At 30.1% G+C, this 21,198-nt stretch overlaps 1 protein-coding gene across 1 annotated transcript in view; it reads left to right on the top strand.

Moving 5' to 3' along the window:
• LOC108903644 (UDP-glucuronosyltransferase 2C1-like) overlaps window positions 1-19,743 on the top strand; it is a 55,171-nt gene extending 35,428 nt beyond the window's left edge. Inside the window, exons 4-6 of the mRNA XM_018705884.2 lie at window positions 11,012-11,203; window positions 15,156-15,384; window positions 19,131-19,743. Coding sequence (XP_018561400.1) covers window positions 11,012-11,203; window positions 15,156-15,384; window positions 19,131-19,651 — 942 coding nt within the window. The 3' untranslated portion in view covers window positions 19,652-19,743. The remainder of the gene's footprint in view (window positions 1-11,011; window positions 11,204-15,155; window positions 15,385-19,130) is intronic.
• The last annotated feature ends 1,455 nt before the right edge of the window (window positions 19,744-21,198 follow it).

Here is a 21,198-nt window from a genome sequence, read left to right as displayed (position 1 = left end):
GAGATATGTATAGGAAACCCTGATACCGTTCGAAAGAGAATAAAATTGTGTATTAGAATATAGAAAAACATACAGGGTGTCCCATTTATAAAAACCGACATATGAAGGTTTAAAGTTAACTAAACTCGGCATTAAATTTCTAGCACCCTGTATGCAATTAAGCCAGTATGGAAGTATGGAAGGGAAGCTTGGGGGTCTAGCTACTGCCTCTATAAATATTGTTGCTTTATCTTTCTTACTATAAGATACCATGATACCATATACCATTTTTTTGAAAAAAATTAAAACTCTCGAAAACGGTTAATTTTAGGAATAGGGAAACTTCATAAAAGTCCACCTAAAATAACACGTAGAATCCAAAATTGCAATAATATATAGGGTGTTCCATTTAAAATGAGCAAGTTGATGGCGACTTCCGGTATAACCGGAAGTGGTACGTGGACGCCATGATTTTAGTTGAAAAGGGCATTCAGAGAAAATGTTACTTTTATTTTAAAACGCATTGAATTTTTATTTACATCATATTTAATCAATATAAATATTCTCATAAATTTCATAACAAAACATCATTTTTTATAAAATATATCATAAAATTCACGAAGGTAATATTTTCACAACTTCCACGTCAATTGCTCAATAGTTTTTTTTTATATTTCGCGTTTATTTGATATCAGACTGATTCATTTTATCGCAAAAGTGAAATAATATAAAATTTATAACCAAATAAAAAGTTTGATGTTGCCTATAAATAATTTTTCGCAATTTCTAATTGTTTCTCTTTTATAAAATCATGAGTCACCCACCCACGGTATATGACGTTGATTTCTCATACAATGGAAATGTGATAAAAATATTTCATTGTTAAACAATATTTAATCAAACTATGACAGACATTAAACTTAAAATTATTAATAATTTGTTATCACCAAAGCATATTAATGATGTAGCTGTGCATAAAAAGCAAAATCAAAATTTTGATTATAGAAAATGACTTTCTGTAGGTAAGGTCAAATAGTGGAAGAATAAATTTGGAACACCCAATATGAATGAATGAAGCGTTTGCAGGCTTATGTTCATATTTCATTAATATATTTTTTTTAACATTGCAGCACATTTTAGGTGTAGAAGCAACAATTTTTCATTAACAAAATTTGACTTATCTAAATTATAACTGTTTTTCATTTTTGTTTAGGATATCGCAGTGTATTTTATAATTTTGTGTTGTATAGAAAAAAAATTAAACTCAAGGAAAGCACTTTCAGTGAAGAAAGGAACACAAAAATTAATTATTGATCCTTTGACTGAGATCGATGACATTCCAAAGGAGATAACAAAAAGTATGCTGATGTTAGAGAAATACTTGAATGAATACATTTTGAAATACGCGTAACTTAAAAAGAAATATTTATGATCACTTTCTGAATCAGCAGTAAATTACGTGAAACCATTTTTCAATAAATTGTGTCACTATGTAAAAAAGCATGTGTTTACCAAGACACATTTGAATAATCATTACGTGTTTAGGAATGTAATGAATCCAGACACCTATACATACCATTTACATAATAAATTTTGCAATTTTTACTAGTGTTATTTAGGAGATATGATAAAGCTATTGTAGAAACTACAGAAGTCTTTATTTTCGGATGTACACAGTGTGCTGCAATATATAAACACAATCAACACTTATTGAATCCAATACGTTCATTAAGAATATCTACATCTACACATTTCATGTTGTAATGTTACCAAATAAACACATTTTAGACTATCTGCTCTTACACCAAATCTCGATTAAGGTCGCTGACACACAGCGACTGCCCAACCATGACTTCACTGTAAAATGTTTAATTACAAAGGTTAAGAGAAGAAATTCATCCCAAAAAAGTCGGTGATGTAGAATACCGTTTTACCTTGGATTTCAGATTTTCGTTTAATCGATATGTTAATAAACTTCGACAGAAACGCTCCAAATATTACAGGTTTACATGTATTCTAGTTTAAGGTCGACGAGTGACTTACTTAAAAATACAATTGCATTATTGGAAAATTGCCATAGTGTAGAAAAATTAATGATTTTAAATTTAATTTTAATTTGATACGAACATATTTTGAAAAATATACATATTTTCAATTTGGCATATAATTAAATTAAATTATATACGCAAAAGTATTAGAAAATTAACTGTCAAATTATCATTATATTTGCCAATTCTGTCCTTTTAAAAATAAATAGTTCATAGTAATTTATTTATTTATTTAAATTATTTCATTCTAATAAATAATTATAGTATTTTATTTATTACTACTAATAAAAAAAGGCGAGTGTAATGGCCATACAGGAGAAATACAGTGGCTGTTGGAAGAGATAACCATTAAACTAACAAATATAATGGCCATTCCCTTCATATAGACATTTAATATTTTTAATAAAATTTTCAATCAATGTCCACGTGGCAGGTGCGTGCCTTGAAATTTTCCGACAATGTCTTTATACCTTAGGTGTCAAATGCGGTTAAATCCAAGAAAGTGACGCAAGGGTCTTCTTGGAATTCTATCTCAACAAATATCGTATGGATTGTACCTTCGAGTATTATAAAAAGTTCAACATTTCCTAAAGAAAAAAATAGAAAATAGAAGCCAAAAATCGTTCAAAGTAAACAGGCTAATAGACTACAAGCCCATCGAAAAATTTCAAGGGGTCATTGAATTACTTATAAATCAATACTACCTACCACATATAACAATTTTGGAAACTATGCTTGTTGGTACGGGTGAGTACACAGTAAGCTAAACCAGTGTACCAAGGCGGGTGGTTTTCGGTAAAACATTTTTGTACGGCATTTCTCAAATATATATGTTATACAAAAAAAAATGAACCTCGACCTAATGCCGTACAAAAATAGCAATACCGGAAGCCAGGAAAATTTTTGATTTCTCGAAAATTTTGGCCTGAGTTTTGGTGATTTATTACAGTACGGCATTTATACTACAAGTTTCGGATCGATACATAGATAAATTTTTAAGCGACGCCGTACGTATTTGCTGATACAGGGGTTAGGAATACAGGGTGCAACTACTTTTATTAAAATAATGACCATTTTCGGCCATGCGTACATTTTTCAAGAAACATGTGCTTACCTACTATAGGAAAATTAATTTCCCTCTGAAAAGTCTCATCTCACGGTGAAAAATTTTGCAAGAATTGATTTTATTTTTACTACTATTTTTTCCTTCATACAAATTATTTAGGTACTACAGTACGGCCTTTCTATAATAAGACTTACAATATTATATAGAGGTATTTTTTAGTAATGCCGTACGTATTTGTCGATACAGGAGTGAAAAACCCCGGATGCAAACTCCTGTTCTGAGCCTTAGGGATTCCGGTCATTGAAAAATGGTCGGCATTGTTGCTAAAACATGATTTAAGATGTAAAATAATTTTTAATACGCCGTTAAAAAAACATAGGTCGATATAAAATTTATTAATTTTATAAATTTGAAAAGCTTATATATTATTTTTTTTTTCACAAGTACATAAGTAGATTTTTTTCAAAATCTAAAAAATTATTAAAAAATCAATTAAAAAAATCTGCATAGAATGTTTTTTTTAAATTTTAATTATTTTTATTTTAAAATTAAAATCGAAACATCTTTCTCTGTCTCTTTTTTCTTTTCGACGTGTAAATTTTTATGTGGTTTTATTCATGTTTATAACCGACAATAACAAATGCACTTTTAAATTATTTTTACTAATTTTAAGCATATATTGTATGCCAATGGCTTCATCACAATTTCTGCGTAAATAAATTATTCAAACAATTGTAAGAGCAGTTGCAAATATGCAGATGCAAGGGTACTGTTACTTCAAAACATATATCACTGTTTCAAATGTAAGTATTTATCTATATAGGAATTTTTATGAATATTTAGTTAAAATTAATTGTTTATTATTATATTTATTTAAAAATAATACTTTCTTGCACGTCATTAAATTTCTAAATTTCTAAAAATATTTTCTCGATTTTCTATACACATTTTTTTTAATCTTAAAAACAATGCCATGATAATTTCTACGGTGTAAATTTTTCTCTTGAAATTAGGATAAAACTCATTTTGGACTTACACACTTTCGGAGAATTGTTCCAACGAATATATACGGCATTGCAATTTTCATTCTTTATGTTATATTTCTGATGAAAATTTGTAAGTGCCGTTAATTAATGACCTAAAAATGTAGTAAAAATTTAATGAAAAATATTATCAGCATGTAAAATCCACTAGTTAAAAATGTACGGCATTGTTTTTTATTTTTTTCCTTATGAAAAGTCAATTACAGCCATAATATTTTCAATATAACACTTTTAGTTAGTTAGTTTATAACAAGGAATTTTCACAATTTATTTATTTGTTTTTTAATTCGAATTTTTAATTTGTACCATTAATTATAGCCGACCATGATTTAATACGATAGTTTCTGGTTATATTTTATCAAAAAAGTGGTTGCCGTACAGGAATTAATGATCGTATCGAAAAAAAAACTCAATTTCAAAATACAATTAATTGCTTATAAACTTTTCCGTTAACCATAATTTTCAGACGGCATAGCTAAGAATTATTTGAAGAGTGGAATCGATGCCGTACATTTTTCAATGACTTGAAACAATGGGGGCTAAAATAGAGAGTTGTGCCCTGCATTTCTAACCCCTGTATCAGCAGATACGTACGGCGTCACTAAAAAAGTTATAGTAAATTGAAAACCATCAAGTTAAAGAAGAGGAAAAAATTATTAAAGAATAGAAAAAAATAAAACTAGATGTCAAAGAAGGCAGTAGTACTGGTATTAAGACTGAAAATTCTAAAGAATAACTTCAAATGAACAACAAAAGAGCAATGCGCGTTTAATTTTGTGGTGGGTATGGAGGATTTGTATTGGTTAGCGGCCATAAATATAACAGCATTTTACTCAAATTAGTAGCTTGGATGAAAACTGCACAGAATTCGATAATTTTTATCCCCTGCCAACAAAAAGACGACAGTTAAATTAAAATAAATTAACTAGGGTTATATTACCTACTAACAACAACATTTTCTGGCATTAAGGGTGAGGTGAGATGGCCAATCAAAGATACCAAAATTTTATAATAATGCTTTTATGTTTTTGTTAACAGAAGATCAATTTGTTCTATTCGGATTTACTCTCTAAAAGCATGTGTAGATTTAGAAGATACGTTTAAACTTTTAAGGCGAAAGGCGAAAAAGGCTTTTAGGCGAAACCGAAATATGCCCATTGAAAAAATAATTGATAATGTATTTACTTATGCTCGTTAGTGTACTGAAAACGAAACGGTGTATATGTCGCAGGCTAATTCATTCTTTTTATAAAATGCCTAGGAGTTTTATAAATGACCATGCAAATTGTAAAATGATAAGTAAATACAATTTCTTTTTTTTTCAATTTGAAAATTTTTGCCGTTTTATAAAACATCGAATAAGTCTTATTGTAAAAGTAATTTCATTTTCATTTTCTTTAGAATATGACTAACTTCTCCAATCATTTTGTAAACGACTAAAAATCAATTAGGCATTAGTTCGTACAGTACTGCGCACAAGTATTTTTTGTGTTTGTGTTACATTTGATTTTTTCAACAATAAAACTGTTAAATTTTAAAATATGTGTTATGTTACTTATTTGAGGAAGCTCTATCTTCTAACATCCTCAAACCCAAGTTTTTTAAGTGAAAATAGCAAAAGAATTTTGCTAATTTAACGTTTTTGCATAAAGTCATATTCGTCGTTTTGTAAAACGCCTAAAATTTTCAGTTAAATTATAAAAAAGTTGTATTTACACATCATTTACAATTTTCCTAGTTATTTTTTATAACACGCCTATAAAAAGACTGAATTTGTAATTAGCTTGCGACAAATACATCAATTCTTAATATATTCATCAGAAAGAAAATCATTTAAGTGAATCATCGTTCTTAAGTGTTACTGATATTATCATTTTTATAACTCAAGGTGAATTTCCTAACAATAAATACATCAATTAAATATATGAATTTTTTAATTACAATGCAATTACTTAGAACTAATATCTTATAAGGCTTGCAGATAAATTGATATCATGGAAACAAATTAAAATGCATTACGCATTTTGACTAATACTGATAATAAGTGAAATTATTGAAAAATAAAATAAATCTAAGAATGTAATTTATATAATTTTATTCGTCATGCACTGTAAAGGTGGTGTTAAAATATTAATAAAATTTAATTTTAATTCTATTAAATTTATGAATTTAGTCTGTCGTAAATGTGAAGTAAGATAAAAAGTAAAATACAACTAAGAATAGATCTATTAAATTTTATTTTTCTATTTATTTCTGTTCTCATAATCATTTTGATAAGATTACATATTTATTACAGCTAGGCAATTATTACGTAACATTGCGCCCATTGTCCATTTTATTAAACGATTTTTTTATCCATTGCACAAATTAAAATCTTATACAGGGTGTAGCGTATATAATCTATCAAAATTAAACTACAGCTTTGCGTTTTTTTTTTTTTTTTCGTAAATTAAAGTTCAATTATGGAACAAAATATTTTCTCTGGAACGGTCCTGTCTATGTGCTGTACGATAAGTTACATGCTGTAGACCACGCGCGTAAACAAATAGTCGTTGAAAGATAGAAAGATACTTCTCAATTTCTGGGGAATTTTTCAATGCAAAAGTACAAACTAAGGAAAATAGATATTTAAAATAAAATTAATATTTTCTTATTATAATAATTAATAGTAATTACTATCTTAAATGCATTGTTGTTAGTGCAAGAATTCGCAAACAAAACCACATCCGTAAGTATATTATCAACTGCGTGCACTGAACAAACTCCATTAAACTATGGAACAAAATGAAATAAACCTTACCATTTGCAAAAACGCATTCGTTGATCTCAATCCGGGGATAAAATCTGTTGAACTGGTTGCAGATGATAGGGGTGCAACAGCTGGCGCCTTAAGAGGCGGGGTCTTCGTCAAAAATTTCCAACACTGCATCTTCAACATTAAGGTTCACTTGCTGACCACGTTCTTCTCCTCGAGGAATAACACTTCCCGTATCTGGCAGTCGCTGAACGCACTGTCGGATTGTATTTGCACACGGGGGGTGACGTTGTGGCCATCGTTCCCGGTACAACCTAGTCGCCGCGAGCGCATTTTCTCCGGCTGCACTATACACTAACACCATATCTACACGTTTGAAAATAGTAAATGCATTGGTTTCTCGGTTCATTGTAAAATTAGTTTGTGCACAAACTAAAAAATTAAGCAAAATAATAAATAAGAATCTCGTTTTTAATGTAATCGGCACGCTATTCTTATTTCTTACTTCTTTATAAAAATTACATCGTCACTATCGTCTGGAATCTTTCACTTTTTAACACTGATGCATCGATGGACGATGCTTAACATTTAATAATTAAGTGAATAATGAATTCAATACAAATACAAAATCAGTTGACTGCACAAATTTTTTGACAATGTAACCTAACCTTCTTTTAGTATTTTACTAGTATTAGATTATACCGACTTAAATTATATGGTTGCATCTCGGGTCGCATAAAAACATTTCCAAAGTTTTTAATAAATAACACAGGGTCGGCCTTCATTTTCGTTGAATAAATTAACTTTAATTTACAAAAAAAAAAAAACGCGAATATCATCAGGAAGCTGTAGTTTAATTTTTATAGATTATACACGCCATATCCTGTATTTTAAATAGGTACCTACGATTTGACCCAGAATTTTACAATAATCTCGCGGATCCTATCAAATTTTCCTATATAAATAGGAAATATTCAGTTATATCTGCAAGATATTGAAGTAGCTAAGTTGCGATTACATAATTTGATATTAATTTGTTAATTAATTTATACTTTGTTTACATACTTAAGCCCACAACTAGAGATTTAAGCGAATGCAGATGGAATAAAATATAAATATATAAATAAATTATAATGAATAATTCGATCACTATATAATAATATGTATATATTATATATTCTAGAAATGTAATTAAATAATTAAGGAAAAGATCAGCTAATTAGTTACTCCCTTCAAATTACGTAGTTACTTTTTGGGACCACTTTGAGTAATTATACACAGAGAACAAGAAAAGTACTTCACTTGGTAAGCGAATAACACTAATATTTTATTATACATTAATTTATTATTTATTATTATTCATTAATAAATGTACATACTCTAACTGGATATGGGCTGAAAATGTGAAGAATTGACACATAATGCTTAGATAAAATATGGTTTGTTGTGGAGTTACTGGGTGTTTTATTCAAAAAACTTTAAATGATTTTTATCCATTACTTTAATCCTATTTGATATTTCTCTATCATACTTGACATAGTTTAGATACTATAGAACATGTTAAAAAATGTTACAAAATCGTTCATGGCTACTACCAGAGGCGTACGACAGGGGTAGAGGGACAGTTTCCCATTCCCAACTTCTACGTTACTACATTTTTGAAGTTGAAGCTATTTTCTTGAAATGCAAATTTGTACAAAGATGTATCAGAATAAAAGAAAATTAGATGTGTGAGAAAACTTATGAAAAAGTGTATAGAGGCATAGGGATGTCATTGCGAATACATTCTGTAAAATCACTTAAATAATTTCTTTAGGAAAATGTAAGCAGCATGGCTCATATCTATGCCACTGGTTTGAGTTGAGACTTATTTTTTTCCATTAAATTTTATTTTGTTCATGTATCGGATACATAAAATTTCGTTGCAATGTCTGTTTTTATTCAGAATATATTTAGAGATGTACTGATAGATACTATACAGTACGCGCCTAATGTATGGAATAAATTCAGTAAAAACGAAACAATTTTTTTGGGAAAAATCCTTGAACAGGTCGATTCTTAATTTAAAAAATACATATTTTAGCATAAAAGGCGATTTTCAACCGTCATTTGTTTTCGAGTAATGACGTCATCAACATTTTTTTAAATAGCAACCGCCTATTTTTTTTTCTTAATTCTGAAAGATCGTTTCATTGTCGATCCGACAGTATTAAAATGTTGCCATCTTACATAGGAAAGTTTTCGAGTAAATGACGATTGAATGTTAGAAAACGTAAATTTTATTCCATAAAAAAATAACAATTCCTATGTCAAGCAAATACAATTCATTAAGTTTTTTACCTAAATTAAGTGTTCAAATTGCCACCCACCGACTTTGACAATACGCAAGTCTGTGTAGAAATTCCTCTTGCACATTTGAAATATTTCTGGGGTAACTTTGTGTATTTCATCTATAAAACAATTTTGGAGTTCTTCTAAATTATGTGGTACAGTTTGGACTTTAAATAGCCCCATAAGAAATAGTCCAGGGGTGTAAGATCTGGGGATCTCGCGGGCCATTCTATCGGTCCTCGTCTGTCGATCCACCTCCTTGGAAAACAATTGTCCAGAAAATCTCGAAGAGGGCGTGCATAGTGCGGAGGTGCACCGTCTTGCTGAAACCAGATGGTGTCATCAGGAATATCAGGGTCATTATCGTTAGGAAAAATAAATATCTTTCTTCCGTAAGGGTTCCTTCAAACAAGAAAGGCCCTACTATTCTGTTGTCAACTATTCCAGTCCACGCATTTAATTTCTGTGGGTGTTGGGTATGTGTCTCTGCCATCCAATGAGGATTTTCCCGACTCCAATACCTGCAAGTTTGACGGTTCACTGTACCATTGAGACAAAACGTGGCCTCGTCTGAAAAAAGTATTTGCCGGTGTAAATCTCTATTTACTTGACATAAATCCATCATAATTTCACAAAAGTGTAAGCGGCGGTCGGGATCGTCTTCATTGAGTTCCTGCACAAGTTGAATTTTGTAGGGATGATATTTTTCCTGCCTCAGGATACGTAGCACTGTGGTCTGACTAATTTCATTGTTTAATGCAACCAATCGTGAAGTATTATGAGGATTATCTACCATACTTATCAAAATGTTCTGTTTGTGATCTTCACTAACGCTTGGACGTCCAGGTTTTGGAATATCTACAACATTGCCAGTTTCTCTAAATTTAGATTCTATCTTACTGACTGTTGATTGGCTGATACGGCGATCTGGATGTTTTTCATTAAATAAATCGCAAACTTCCTGCTGCGTTCTAGTCTTATCCCCGCATCCGATAAGAATTAAAATTTCAATTCTTTGTGTGACAGTTAAATGTGCCATAATACTTTAAATTCAACAATAATTTTTATATCGCTTACAATACTTAGAAAGTCGGTATGACAGTGACACTTTGTAAAGATTTACACCTACGTGATCCATAAAAAACTTCAGGCATTTCGAAAAACTAAATTTGATAACGTTTTTGCTTTATTTTAATTGATTTGGGTTTTCTAACATTCAATCGTCAATTACTCGAAAACTTTCCTATGTAAGATGGCAACATTTTAATACTGTCGGATCGACAATGAAACGATCTTTCAGAATCAAGAAAAAAAAATGTCGATGACGTTATTACTCGAAATCAAATGACGGTTGAAAATCGCCTTTTATGCTAAAATATGTATTTTTTAAATTAAAAATCGACCTGTTCGAGGATTTTTCTCTAAAAAAAATTTGTTTCGTTTTTACTGAATTTATTCCATACTTTAGGCACGTACTGTATAAAAAATCAATTCCTGTGAACTACAAAGGCAAACGTTTATATAAAAATATGCTTGTTGTTGTTGCTTCCTGTATTATCTTTCCCATAACCCACAACATTGATATAAAAACAAAAGATGGATCTGTTTCTGCATTTAGCTTTCATTTATTTAATAAAATTTACACACATGTTATACTTCACAAGTCGTTACATACTTTATTCCATTCCAGCGAGGTAATATATTTAATTGTAAAACAATAAGTTTTGCATTAAATCGATTAGTGATTTATTTACTGACAATTATTCACAATAATTTGTCGATTTTTTAGGTCAAGTGGATGATTCAAAACGTGGTCAGAAGTCACTTTGGAAACGACGTCCCTCCCATATATGAATTGTCAAAAAATGTAAGCTTTATACTACAAAATGGTCACGCTACCGTCACGTATCCTAGACCATATTTACCAAATGTAGCCGAAATTGCTTGTATCCACTGCAAGAGAGCTAAGCCTTTGCCTGATGTAAGTATAATGCAGAACCTCCCACCACATTTTTGTTCAGTACAAGAAATTTCTGGAAATTACTTTCTCTATTAAATCATTTTCAAGCTGGTCGTACAGTTGCTATATTCGCCGAATACCGCATCGAACGTACTAGGTCTGTTCAGAAGATCACCGAACTTTTTGAATTACGTGCTAATGATGTTTATTTATATGCAGTTGGCAGCATTGCGCTGCACATAACCTACTCTGTAACCACATGTTTTTGAATCGTTGATATCTCATTTAGTTTTCGTGATACTGTTATTTGAATGCAATGTGGTTAAGTGACAATGATGATTTTTGAAATGTGCAATTCAACTCCGGATCGCACGCAATGTTACGAATGGTTTTCGTGATTTAAAAGTGGTCTTCGACCAGTAAGGCCTTCGACTTCAACTGATTTCTCCCAAGTTCAGAAAGTCAAAGATCTGGTCCGTGCAAATCGCCGATTGACTGTCAAGTCCACTTTTTTAAAATGTTGGGAAAATGAAAAAACTTGTTCATTTGGAAACAAGTTCACAAAAATTAAAAAAATTAGACTTGCCTGTTTCTCACACCAAAATATGTATTAAAAGACGATTGATATTTATCAATTATTTATTACATTTTGTAGTAACAGTGTTTTTCCTTAAAGTAACGAAGAATTGGTTTCATAGCCTTCATTAGACATTTCAGGTGGGTCTTCTTCAGGATGGTTGTCGATGGGCAAATCTCCAAATATAGTGTTATAATACGCCTGATCAGCTAGTGGGACGTATTTTTGCACTAAAATTTGGCATTCCTTTATTTGTTTGTCATTTATTGATAAACGATTTCTGTAGGCTAATTCACTCGGCAAAGACAACTGAATTTGTGGGTTCATCTTGATGAGCGAAAAACTTGAGAAAACATTCCAGCAGAAACAGAGCATTAAATAAATCTATTATATCTTGTGTATTTGAACTAACGGTTGATCCGATGACGAGCGTCACGAGCGGTAACCGCCACCTGTATATTCAGCCCCCCTACAGGCAAATCCCCACCACAAATTACACGCATTTTGGAGCAACAATCAGGCAAGTCCTGGACTTTCCCGTTTCTTGGGCCAAATTGTTTAAACAGGCAAGTAGTTTGTCATTATATCTTCACCAATATGCCACGGACTTGCCTGATTCTTACACCATCAAGGTCTTCAATTGCGGGAGAGATTATCATCTCGATGGGGTCATGTCAGAACATTTTAACTGAATAATTGAACATGCATCGCAGAAAATCGCGTGGACGTTTGTCAGCAACTCCTTGAACAATCCAATGACGATGAAACGTTCATTCAAAAGATCATAACGGGAGACGAAAGCTGGGTTTATGGCCACGACATTGAGGCAAAAGTTCAATCATCACAATGGATTGATAAAGGATCTCCACGCCCCAAGAGAGCACGTCAGTCTCGATCCAATGTCAATGTGATACTCACTGTTTTTTTTTTCGATTTTAATGGAATTGTGCATTTTGTATTCTTGACTCAAGGTGAAACAGTGAACCGTGTGTGCTATCAGAGCGTTTTACTGCGACTAGAGTTGTGCTGAGACAACCATGGTTCTTTGCACCATGACAATGCTCCCGCACACTCAGCTATGTCATTCGTCAGTTTTATACCAATCACTGTCCTCTCTCACCCTCCTTACTCGTCAGACTGGACTTCTTGCGATTTTTTTTATTTTCGAAATTAAAATCATGACGCCGGTTTCAGATGATTGATGACATTAAAGCAAATTCGTCACACTTTAAACGCCATTTCAATTAAAGCGGTCCAGGACTGCTACGCGAAATGGAAACATCGCTGGGAAAAGTGTGTGAGTAGGAGAGTATGACTTTGAAGGAGACAAGGACCAATAATGTATAAAATTAATAGTGCAGTTTAAAAAATAAAGTTCAGTTATTTTCTGAACAGACCTAATATTGTATAATTGATTAGACACCTACTGGTAATTCATAGACATCCGTTGCTCGGAACAGAAATGAATCTAACAGTATTGCACTGGATAATAACCATATCTACTTTATGAAGTAAACTGAGAAATAGAAATCTTGTACTTGCGTTAAGTTAAAAAATTGCAAAGTTATGTTTTGGTAAGATTAATTTTGATAATTTAAAATTGTCATTTCAATTAGTCTATAAAAAAATGTACTATCAAATAAATATTTACTAGTCCTATAAAAAATATTTGAAGGTTATAACAATGTTATATAGTTAGTTATTGGAATACAAAATTATTTTAAGATAGGTAAGGAGGAATAGATAAAAACAAGAAAACTTATTATTTCCTACAAATTATGGGTATGTAATGTAACAAAATAAGTTAAACTCATTAAATCATTTTTAATTAAAAAAAATAATAAATATTAACCAATTAACTAATTAGTTACAGTAAATATTTTAAATTAAAAATTTTTATTTACATAGAGTGCATTGTTTGCAAATGTTGGTGTTATAGTTGAATAATTCTGTATTTCACAGTTTACACTGCATTATATATCAAAAAACTGAATTGTGGTTTTAGAAAACATTTCTTTCATTAAAATACTCCTTTTACTTGAATATCCTTTTGTAGAATCTTGACAACTACAACAGACACTAGTTTTGCCGTTTGTAAATCTATTACTCTTTATTGGAAAAAGAAATTTATAAAAAACGAACAGTTAGATATTGTATTTTAATTTACAAGAGAATATTTTGGTATTATTTAAAATACAAGAAACCTTTGAGAATTGTTTTCTATAATAATTAAATAATTATGGCTTTTATTTATTTGCCAGTTATTTGAAAATTATTGCTTATCTCCTTAATTATAGATATTTAGAACAATTTCCAATTTCATTATTAGATAATCACATATTTTCAGTTGTATTGAAAATCTAATTAAATAGGCTTAAGAAAATATAGTAGATAATAATAATAATTAATAATTAATGTCACGCAATAGTGGCATATACATCCCCAAAACTGAGTGGGTTCTTACTTGGCAACTGAGATATTAATATTTAGATAAATCTTGACATTTTTGGAGAACACTTAATGGAAAACATGGGATACACCCGAACCCGTCATTTGTACACTCCTATGTTACTGAAGATGTAGGGTATATGTAGTATACAGTGTGATCACGAATTACCATCGATACAGAAAATATCTTTTCATTTTTGATTTCTTTGAATAAGTCCTAATTCATAAAAAAAATTATTTACCTACATTTCGCATTGCCGTAGATAAATTTTAATTATGATATACAACGCGCTCAGAAAATAAGAAAATGCTAAACAGTTGAGGAACAAGGCTTTTTTTAATTTTACAAAGAAATGTTATATCCAATTTTAAGTTTAATTTTCATTTCAGTAATTTTAAGTTATTATTATTATTATTATTTATTTTTTGACTAACTTTTTTTTGTATTTTATCTAGTAAATATGTGCAATATTTATCGAATCTATTTTCCCCGAAATCTACACATTCATATACTTATTGTTTCAAATGTCCCCATAAATAATTGTTAAATAGGGATTCTGAGTTGGCCAAATTGAATGAAACCATGTTAACATGAAATTGTTGCGCCATTACAAGAAAGGACATAAGTTTATATTTACATGATGTAGCCCTTCCCATTCAACTCCTCTAATTTGTAATTAATCACACCATATTTAAAAGTTATATCGGGATTCCACTTCAGAGAAGATAATGAAAACAAAATTTTAGGCAGTAGATATTGCTGATATATTTCACAAAATATACAATTGTTATAGAAAATTTATATGAACAAGATTTATTCATTTATTTGTTTGTTTATTTATTTATTTATTTATTTATTTATTTATTTATTTATTTATTTATTTATTTATTTATTTATTTATTTATTTATTTATTTATTTATTTATTTATTTGTTTGTTTATTTTCAGGATCTAGAAGACTTCATCAGGGGTTCAGGCGATGCTGGTTTCATTTACTTCAGTATGGGGTCTTCTGTGAAAGCCGCCAATATGCCCAGTTATCTCAGAAGAATGCTTATGGTAGTATTCAGAAAACTACCTCAAAGGGTTCTGTGGAAATATGAGGCTGAAGATGATATGCCCGACTTACCCAGCAATGTAAAGTTAGGAAGGTGGCTACCTCAGCAAGATATATTAGGTAAGGATATCCACTTTATACCTTTTGCAGCCTAGAGTTAACAGTTAAATGTTTAATACAACATTTTTTTCAATTAAATTAACGTTTGAATTACATTCTATTCTCTGCTAAAACAACTTATAAACAAGCAACATAACATGATTAATTTTGATTTTTTAGTACAAAATTTTTTTTCATAAAATTAAAATATCGCTCTTATGTAGTAAGTACAGCGACACATCTATTGTAAGATTACTTTGTATTTTAAGCAACGCTGTGACATTTTTATGAGATATTAATTGGGTTACTTAAATATTCAAAGAAAATAATTAATATTCCGAAACAAAGCATTCCAGTTTTTTTTAGATTTTAGTAATAAAGAAAATTTAATTGCAAACAAATCTGCTTAACTTTCCGTTCTGAAATCTTAATTTCACCGACGTTTGACTGCAATTTCACGACGATAAATAAATATGATCTACGAAAAAAAAGTTAAATAAAAAATGTTGGTTTTTGAGTTACAGGCCTTCAAAGTTGTCAAAAATAAAACTAATTTAATTAATAACTTCATAACCCTTTTACCGATCGCGGTAAAATTTGGCACATTTATTTAGACTGCTATGGCGTATTATTTCTTAAAGCTTTAGTCAAATCGATATACTGGGTAATAGCTTTTTCCGGTTACTTCTCCCTTTTAGCTGTCAAAAATTTTAGTGGTCGTATTATTTTAATGCGGGCAGCAACATTGAAAAGATCGTTTTATTTGAAAAAAATTGTCTCTTAAGAAAATCGCCTACAGAAAGCCATTCTTGAGAAAAATTGCATTTTTGCAGGTCTGTATGTTTCGGTTTGCGTAGCAGTGTCACGGATTTAAAACTTTGAGTTCAGTAGGCGATGAAAACAAGATGTTGATTGCTGTTTCTATCAGGTAATGTCAGTATTGTCGTATTTCTTTAGGATTCTCTTCACTCCACACAGAGCCTGTAACTCAAAAACCAAAAAATTTTAACTTTTTTTCGTAGATGGTATTTATTTATCGTAGTGAATATGCAGTCAAACGTTGTCGGTGAAATTTGCGGACACCCTGTATAAACATTAACCTAATGACTTAATGACTTTTATTTTAATACTCTGACAGACTTTTCAATAAGCACAATTTTACAAAAAAAACAAATATAAATAAATAAAAATTCATTGAATTTAAGACAAAGTTGATTTAGTTGTAACTTTGTATATGTATATTTTTTCAATTTTTTTACATACTTCATTGATACCATACGCTTTCAATCGGTTAAATTGTCAATTTTTTCATTGCAAATGAGACAACTTAAAGCTTGAATTTTATTATATCACTGAAAAAACACTTCCAATAAAGTAATAGTGGTAAATACTACGATCACTAGCTTATCAAAAAGAGGGCAGTTTGCCGCCTTACCAGTAGCGTTTAGATTTATACATTCAAACGGTTTTTATGTACCCGACTTTAGTTACACACTAGCTGCCTAAATAGAAATTAAAAAAGTATTTACGGCTTTCGTAAGAAATTAAATAATTTTAAGTATATTTTATGTGCAAACATAAAAACCTAATAAAATTATTTAGCAACAATCATAATCTGTTGTTGAAACATAAAAAGCACTAGGAAATATAGTAAATTAATTTTCAATTAACTTTTATTTCTGATCATGAGTACCCAATTCGACGTATCTTATTAATAAGAGACAACAAACACCATCTGTTTCTAATTATTGTTTTTAAAATTTATAATACGTTGTGAAAGTAAGTTATTACTCCTGGACATTAATTGGGGATAGGTAATAATAATTATTAACAATTATTATTTTATAATATTGTTTACCTAAATATAATATAAGACTGTTTAGTAATTCGATAGTTTAGAAATTAAAAAAATTAAAAAATGATTTCTATGTATGCCACCAATATTCTTGTTAAACCGAAATCAAATTTCGAAAGCTCTACGAAAAGTTTGGTAGGTTCAATCTCTAGATGTATGTATATGAATCAAGTAAATGCATTCTAATATAAAAACAACTGATTACGTATTTGTTAATGAAACATTTATTTTCAGTTAAATAAAATTCTCACTATTCTTACATTCATTAATTCCTTGAGTTCACTAACAAAGTTCGCTAACAATGTGGTTAAATATCACCTGCAAAATATACTATCTGAATAGCGACCAACGCTACTCGTGACTTACCAGTACAAAGAATTGCTTTGTACCTACTGACAGAAAGCGACCTTCTAATAGAGCCAACAATCTTAACAGTTCTCAAGTGTAGTTTGTAGATAACTTTTCATTTAATATCAGAATTAATCTAAAATGAATATTCAGCTATTAATGGGATTATCTGTACTTTATATGTGTTAAAAATTGAAAAAAAACTTATATGAACATATGTTTGGAAACGAGTTGGCCAAATCAATTCATATACTATCTGATAATTCTGTATTATTTGAATATGGCGATAAAAAATGAGACAATGCAGGGGGCGAAATTTAATGGTACCGTCACCTTATGTACTCCTAAGCCCTTGAAATGCTTGCAGAAATAGTCTTCCAGAATTTCAGTATAAATTGTTATGTGCTCATTGAGATTAAACAAAACATTCTTATGAATTCGTTTCATACAGCATCAACATATTAAACATGAATTATCAGCTCTCCCAAATATTCCAAGTTGGATTCTAATTCTATTGCAGCCTATACACTATTGTAAATGTAGATATCCTCAACTGGTACTGCAAACGCTACAGTTTTAAGATAACTCCGAATAGAACAGAAATTGAAAACAACACATACATAGTACATATATATACAAACAAATATATCGCAAAAAAGGTGGTCTTAATATATCTAATTCTGGAGTGAAATATATGTATAGAAATACGTACGTTTCATACATAAAATGTAGAGGTGAAATTTTCAAAACTTTTGTCCATGGTAGTTGCAAATAAAATGTGTTAAAATAACACGTTTTAAATTTAGAAATATAAAAAGTTAGCATATTTAAAATATTAGGGATAAGGAAGAAAATTTTCGTGTAGACTAATAAAAGAAAATCTATTTAACAATTGAAGTTGCGAAATTCCAATCAACAATCAAGTATAGGTACCATAAAGGCGTTGCACACTTTCGACTGCATTACAATATTTATTCTAACTAGGGTTCCAAATGATTGAAGCGTAATCAAATTTGAACTTAACAAAAGAATGGTAGAAAAATGATGAAGTAAATTTAAAAGTTGAGTATCATCAAAATCCACTGAATTTCGAATAACAATGCTCAGGTTTCTGTATGGAGACAAAACAATATTGTCAACATGTTATTAAAGTATAATTTAGAGTCATTAAAAACCTCTAGATCTTTGAACTCAACTACCGTATTTAAAATAATATTATTTATTATGTAATCAAAGGGAATGGAATTTTTTTGTAATGTAGGTAATTCAATCGTTACTGTTGTTGACAAGTTCCTGTTATCAGCACAGTGCAAAAAAATAAACATCAAAATCAATAGTGATATCATTTACAAATAAAACAAATAACAGTAGCACTTGAAGCACACTAAATGGGTCCAGAGATTGATCAGACTTGGAACCGTGATATTTAACAAATTAAGCATTTCCAGAAATATGTTTGTTTATATTCATTTTCTGTTTTTTCTTTGGAATATTCTTTTAATTGTTTGGAAATCATGTATATTTAATGCATACTTTTTAAATAAACTTAGATAATACGTTTCAGGTCATCCAAAACTACGAGCCTTCGTAACACATGGAGGCCTCCTCAGCATGTTCGAAACAGTCTTCCACGGAGTTCCTATCGTTTCCTTACCAGTGTTCTGCGATCACGATTCCAACGCAGCAAAGGCAGAGAACGATGGTTACGCTCTAAAACTGGATTTGTCAAAACTGACAGCCGAGAAATTGCTATGGGCCATAAAACAAGTAATTTATGAACCTAAATACAGAGAAGAAGTGAAAAAACGTCAATTCCTGCTAATGGACCAATTGGAAACGCCATTGGAGCGTGCGATATATTGGACGGAATACGTTCTTCGACACAGGGGTGCCAAGCATCTTCAGTCGCCTTCTAGGAATCTAGGGGTTTTTCAATATTATTTAATAGATGTAGTACTAGTTTTACTGTTTGCAGTGATAGTCCTCTATATGCTTGTTAAATGTTGTTGGAAATTGTTAATGCACTATTTTGTTTCTGGTTCGCTGGCAACCAGCAGGTGTAGAAAGAATATTAAAATAGATTAAAGAAACAGCTAAACTATTAAAATATTTTGGATAGTACAATGATCGTTGAGTGTGTGTGTAAATAAAAGTGTGCAACTTAGAACCGATTTTTATTTAGGAGTGGTAAGTAATAGTAGCAATAAGTTGTTTACTTATAATATTAATTCTGAAATGGCACCTTTTTATGATTTTCCTTCGACTAATATCACTTTTACTTAATTACTCTAGCAAAAACAGACACTTCTAGTTATCTAATTTAATAAATTGTACATCATATTTTAATACAACAAGAATTATCTTTAGTACAGAAATTGATATTTGATTTCGAGACTTGAGAATATTAATATATACATACTTATATAAATATTTCATATCGTCTTTTGATATACTTGATCCACAGGTACTTAAGTACATAGTTTTTATAAATGACTACAAAAAACTTGGTAAAATTCAAAGTTATTGAAACAGTAAGACCAAGATTCCGTTAAAATAAAACGTTTCGTTTCATCCACTGGTGATGGATGCAAATTTTCATTATATTTAATTCAACCAATCGGCGATTGCATTATCTCAAACGTAAATGCAACGGTTTGTCATTATTCATTGTAAACGAATCATTAATATTGATTGATTTATGGATTTTTAGTTGAGAATGCCAATCGTGTAATGTTGGTTGCTTAAACTCACACATCACATGGCTTATAATCATTCAAGAAGACTATATATATATATTAATTATCTCTATAAATTTGTTAAATAAGGACATAGAAATATAATTAAAAAGGAATGTCCAATAGTTCCTATTTTATGGTCCGAAATAATTCAATTCGAGAAACCGAAGTGTAGAAAGCTCTTTTTCCCCTATCTCTCTTCTTAATGTAAAGATAGAATTAAAAATAATTTGTGTGGAATATATACAAAGTTAGTTTATAAACGAAATTGAAGGGTGTATTCTTTAACACATTTTGAGAAAACTAGTTCCCATCAACTGCTCATAACCTTTTTGTTTCCGAGGTAAAAAAAATTAATCTGTTTTGAGCTATACCTAGGAAACAGCGAACGTTTTAAAATTTTAATTTGGTCAGATTATAAGGGTGCACAGTACAAGAAAGAACTATATCATATATCTTTTTTGAAAATGTTTTATATGCCCCTGGTTTATTTTAGTATTTTAAAGCAATTTTTTAATTGACAATTAATTCTTGCATACAACGTAGCTCTTGTTATTTGCCTTCAAATTGTTAAATTTTAAATAAAAGACACCGTTCTGTTTGGATAACAAAATTGACCCCTTTATTTGAAGAACTAAAGGTCTTAGAGCTACAATTTTTTGCAAATCCGATTGTGGAGGTTTGAAAGTAATAGGTAATTGTTTTCTAAATATTGTTTAAACTTTATTTATTTGTGACACAGTTTGAGTTTTTTCTGTTTATTTGGGTATTTGGGAAGATTTTTAGTCAGCAAACACAAAATCATTAAATAAGTTGACAAATCCCTATGACGCAATGTTTCATTTAATTATTATTTTCAGTTAGCAAAATACAAAATAAATTGAAAAAAAAAAACTG

The sequence above is a fragment of the Anoplophora glabripennis genome, unplaced genomic scaffold (assembly GCF_000390285.2).
Source record: "Anoplophora glabripennis isolate ALB-LARVAE unplaced genomic scaffold, Agla_2.0 scaffold56, whole genome shotgun sequence".
In the NCBI taxonomy this organism is placed as follows: Eukaryota; Metazoa; Arthropoda; class Insecta; order Coleoptera; family Cerambycidae; genus Anoplophora; species Anoplophora glabripennis.
The sequence above is the reverse complement of the archived record's forward strand: the minus strand, read 5'-3'. Positions and strand labels throughout refer to the sequence as shown.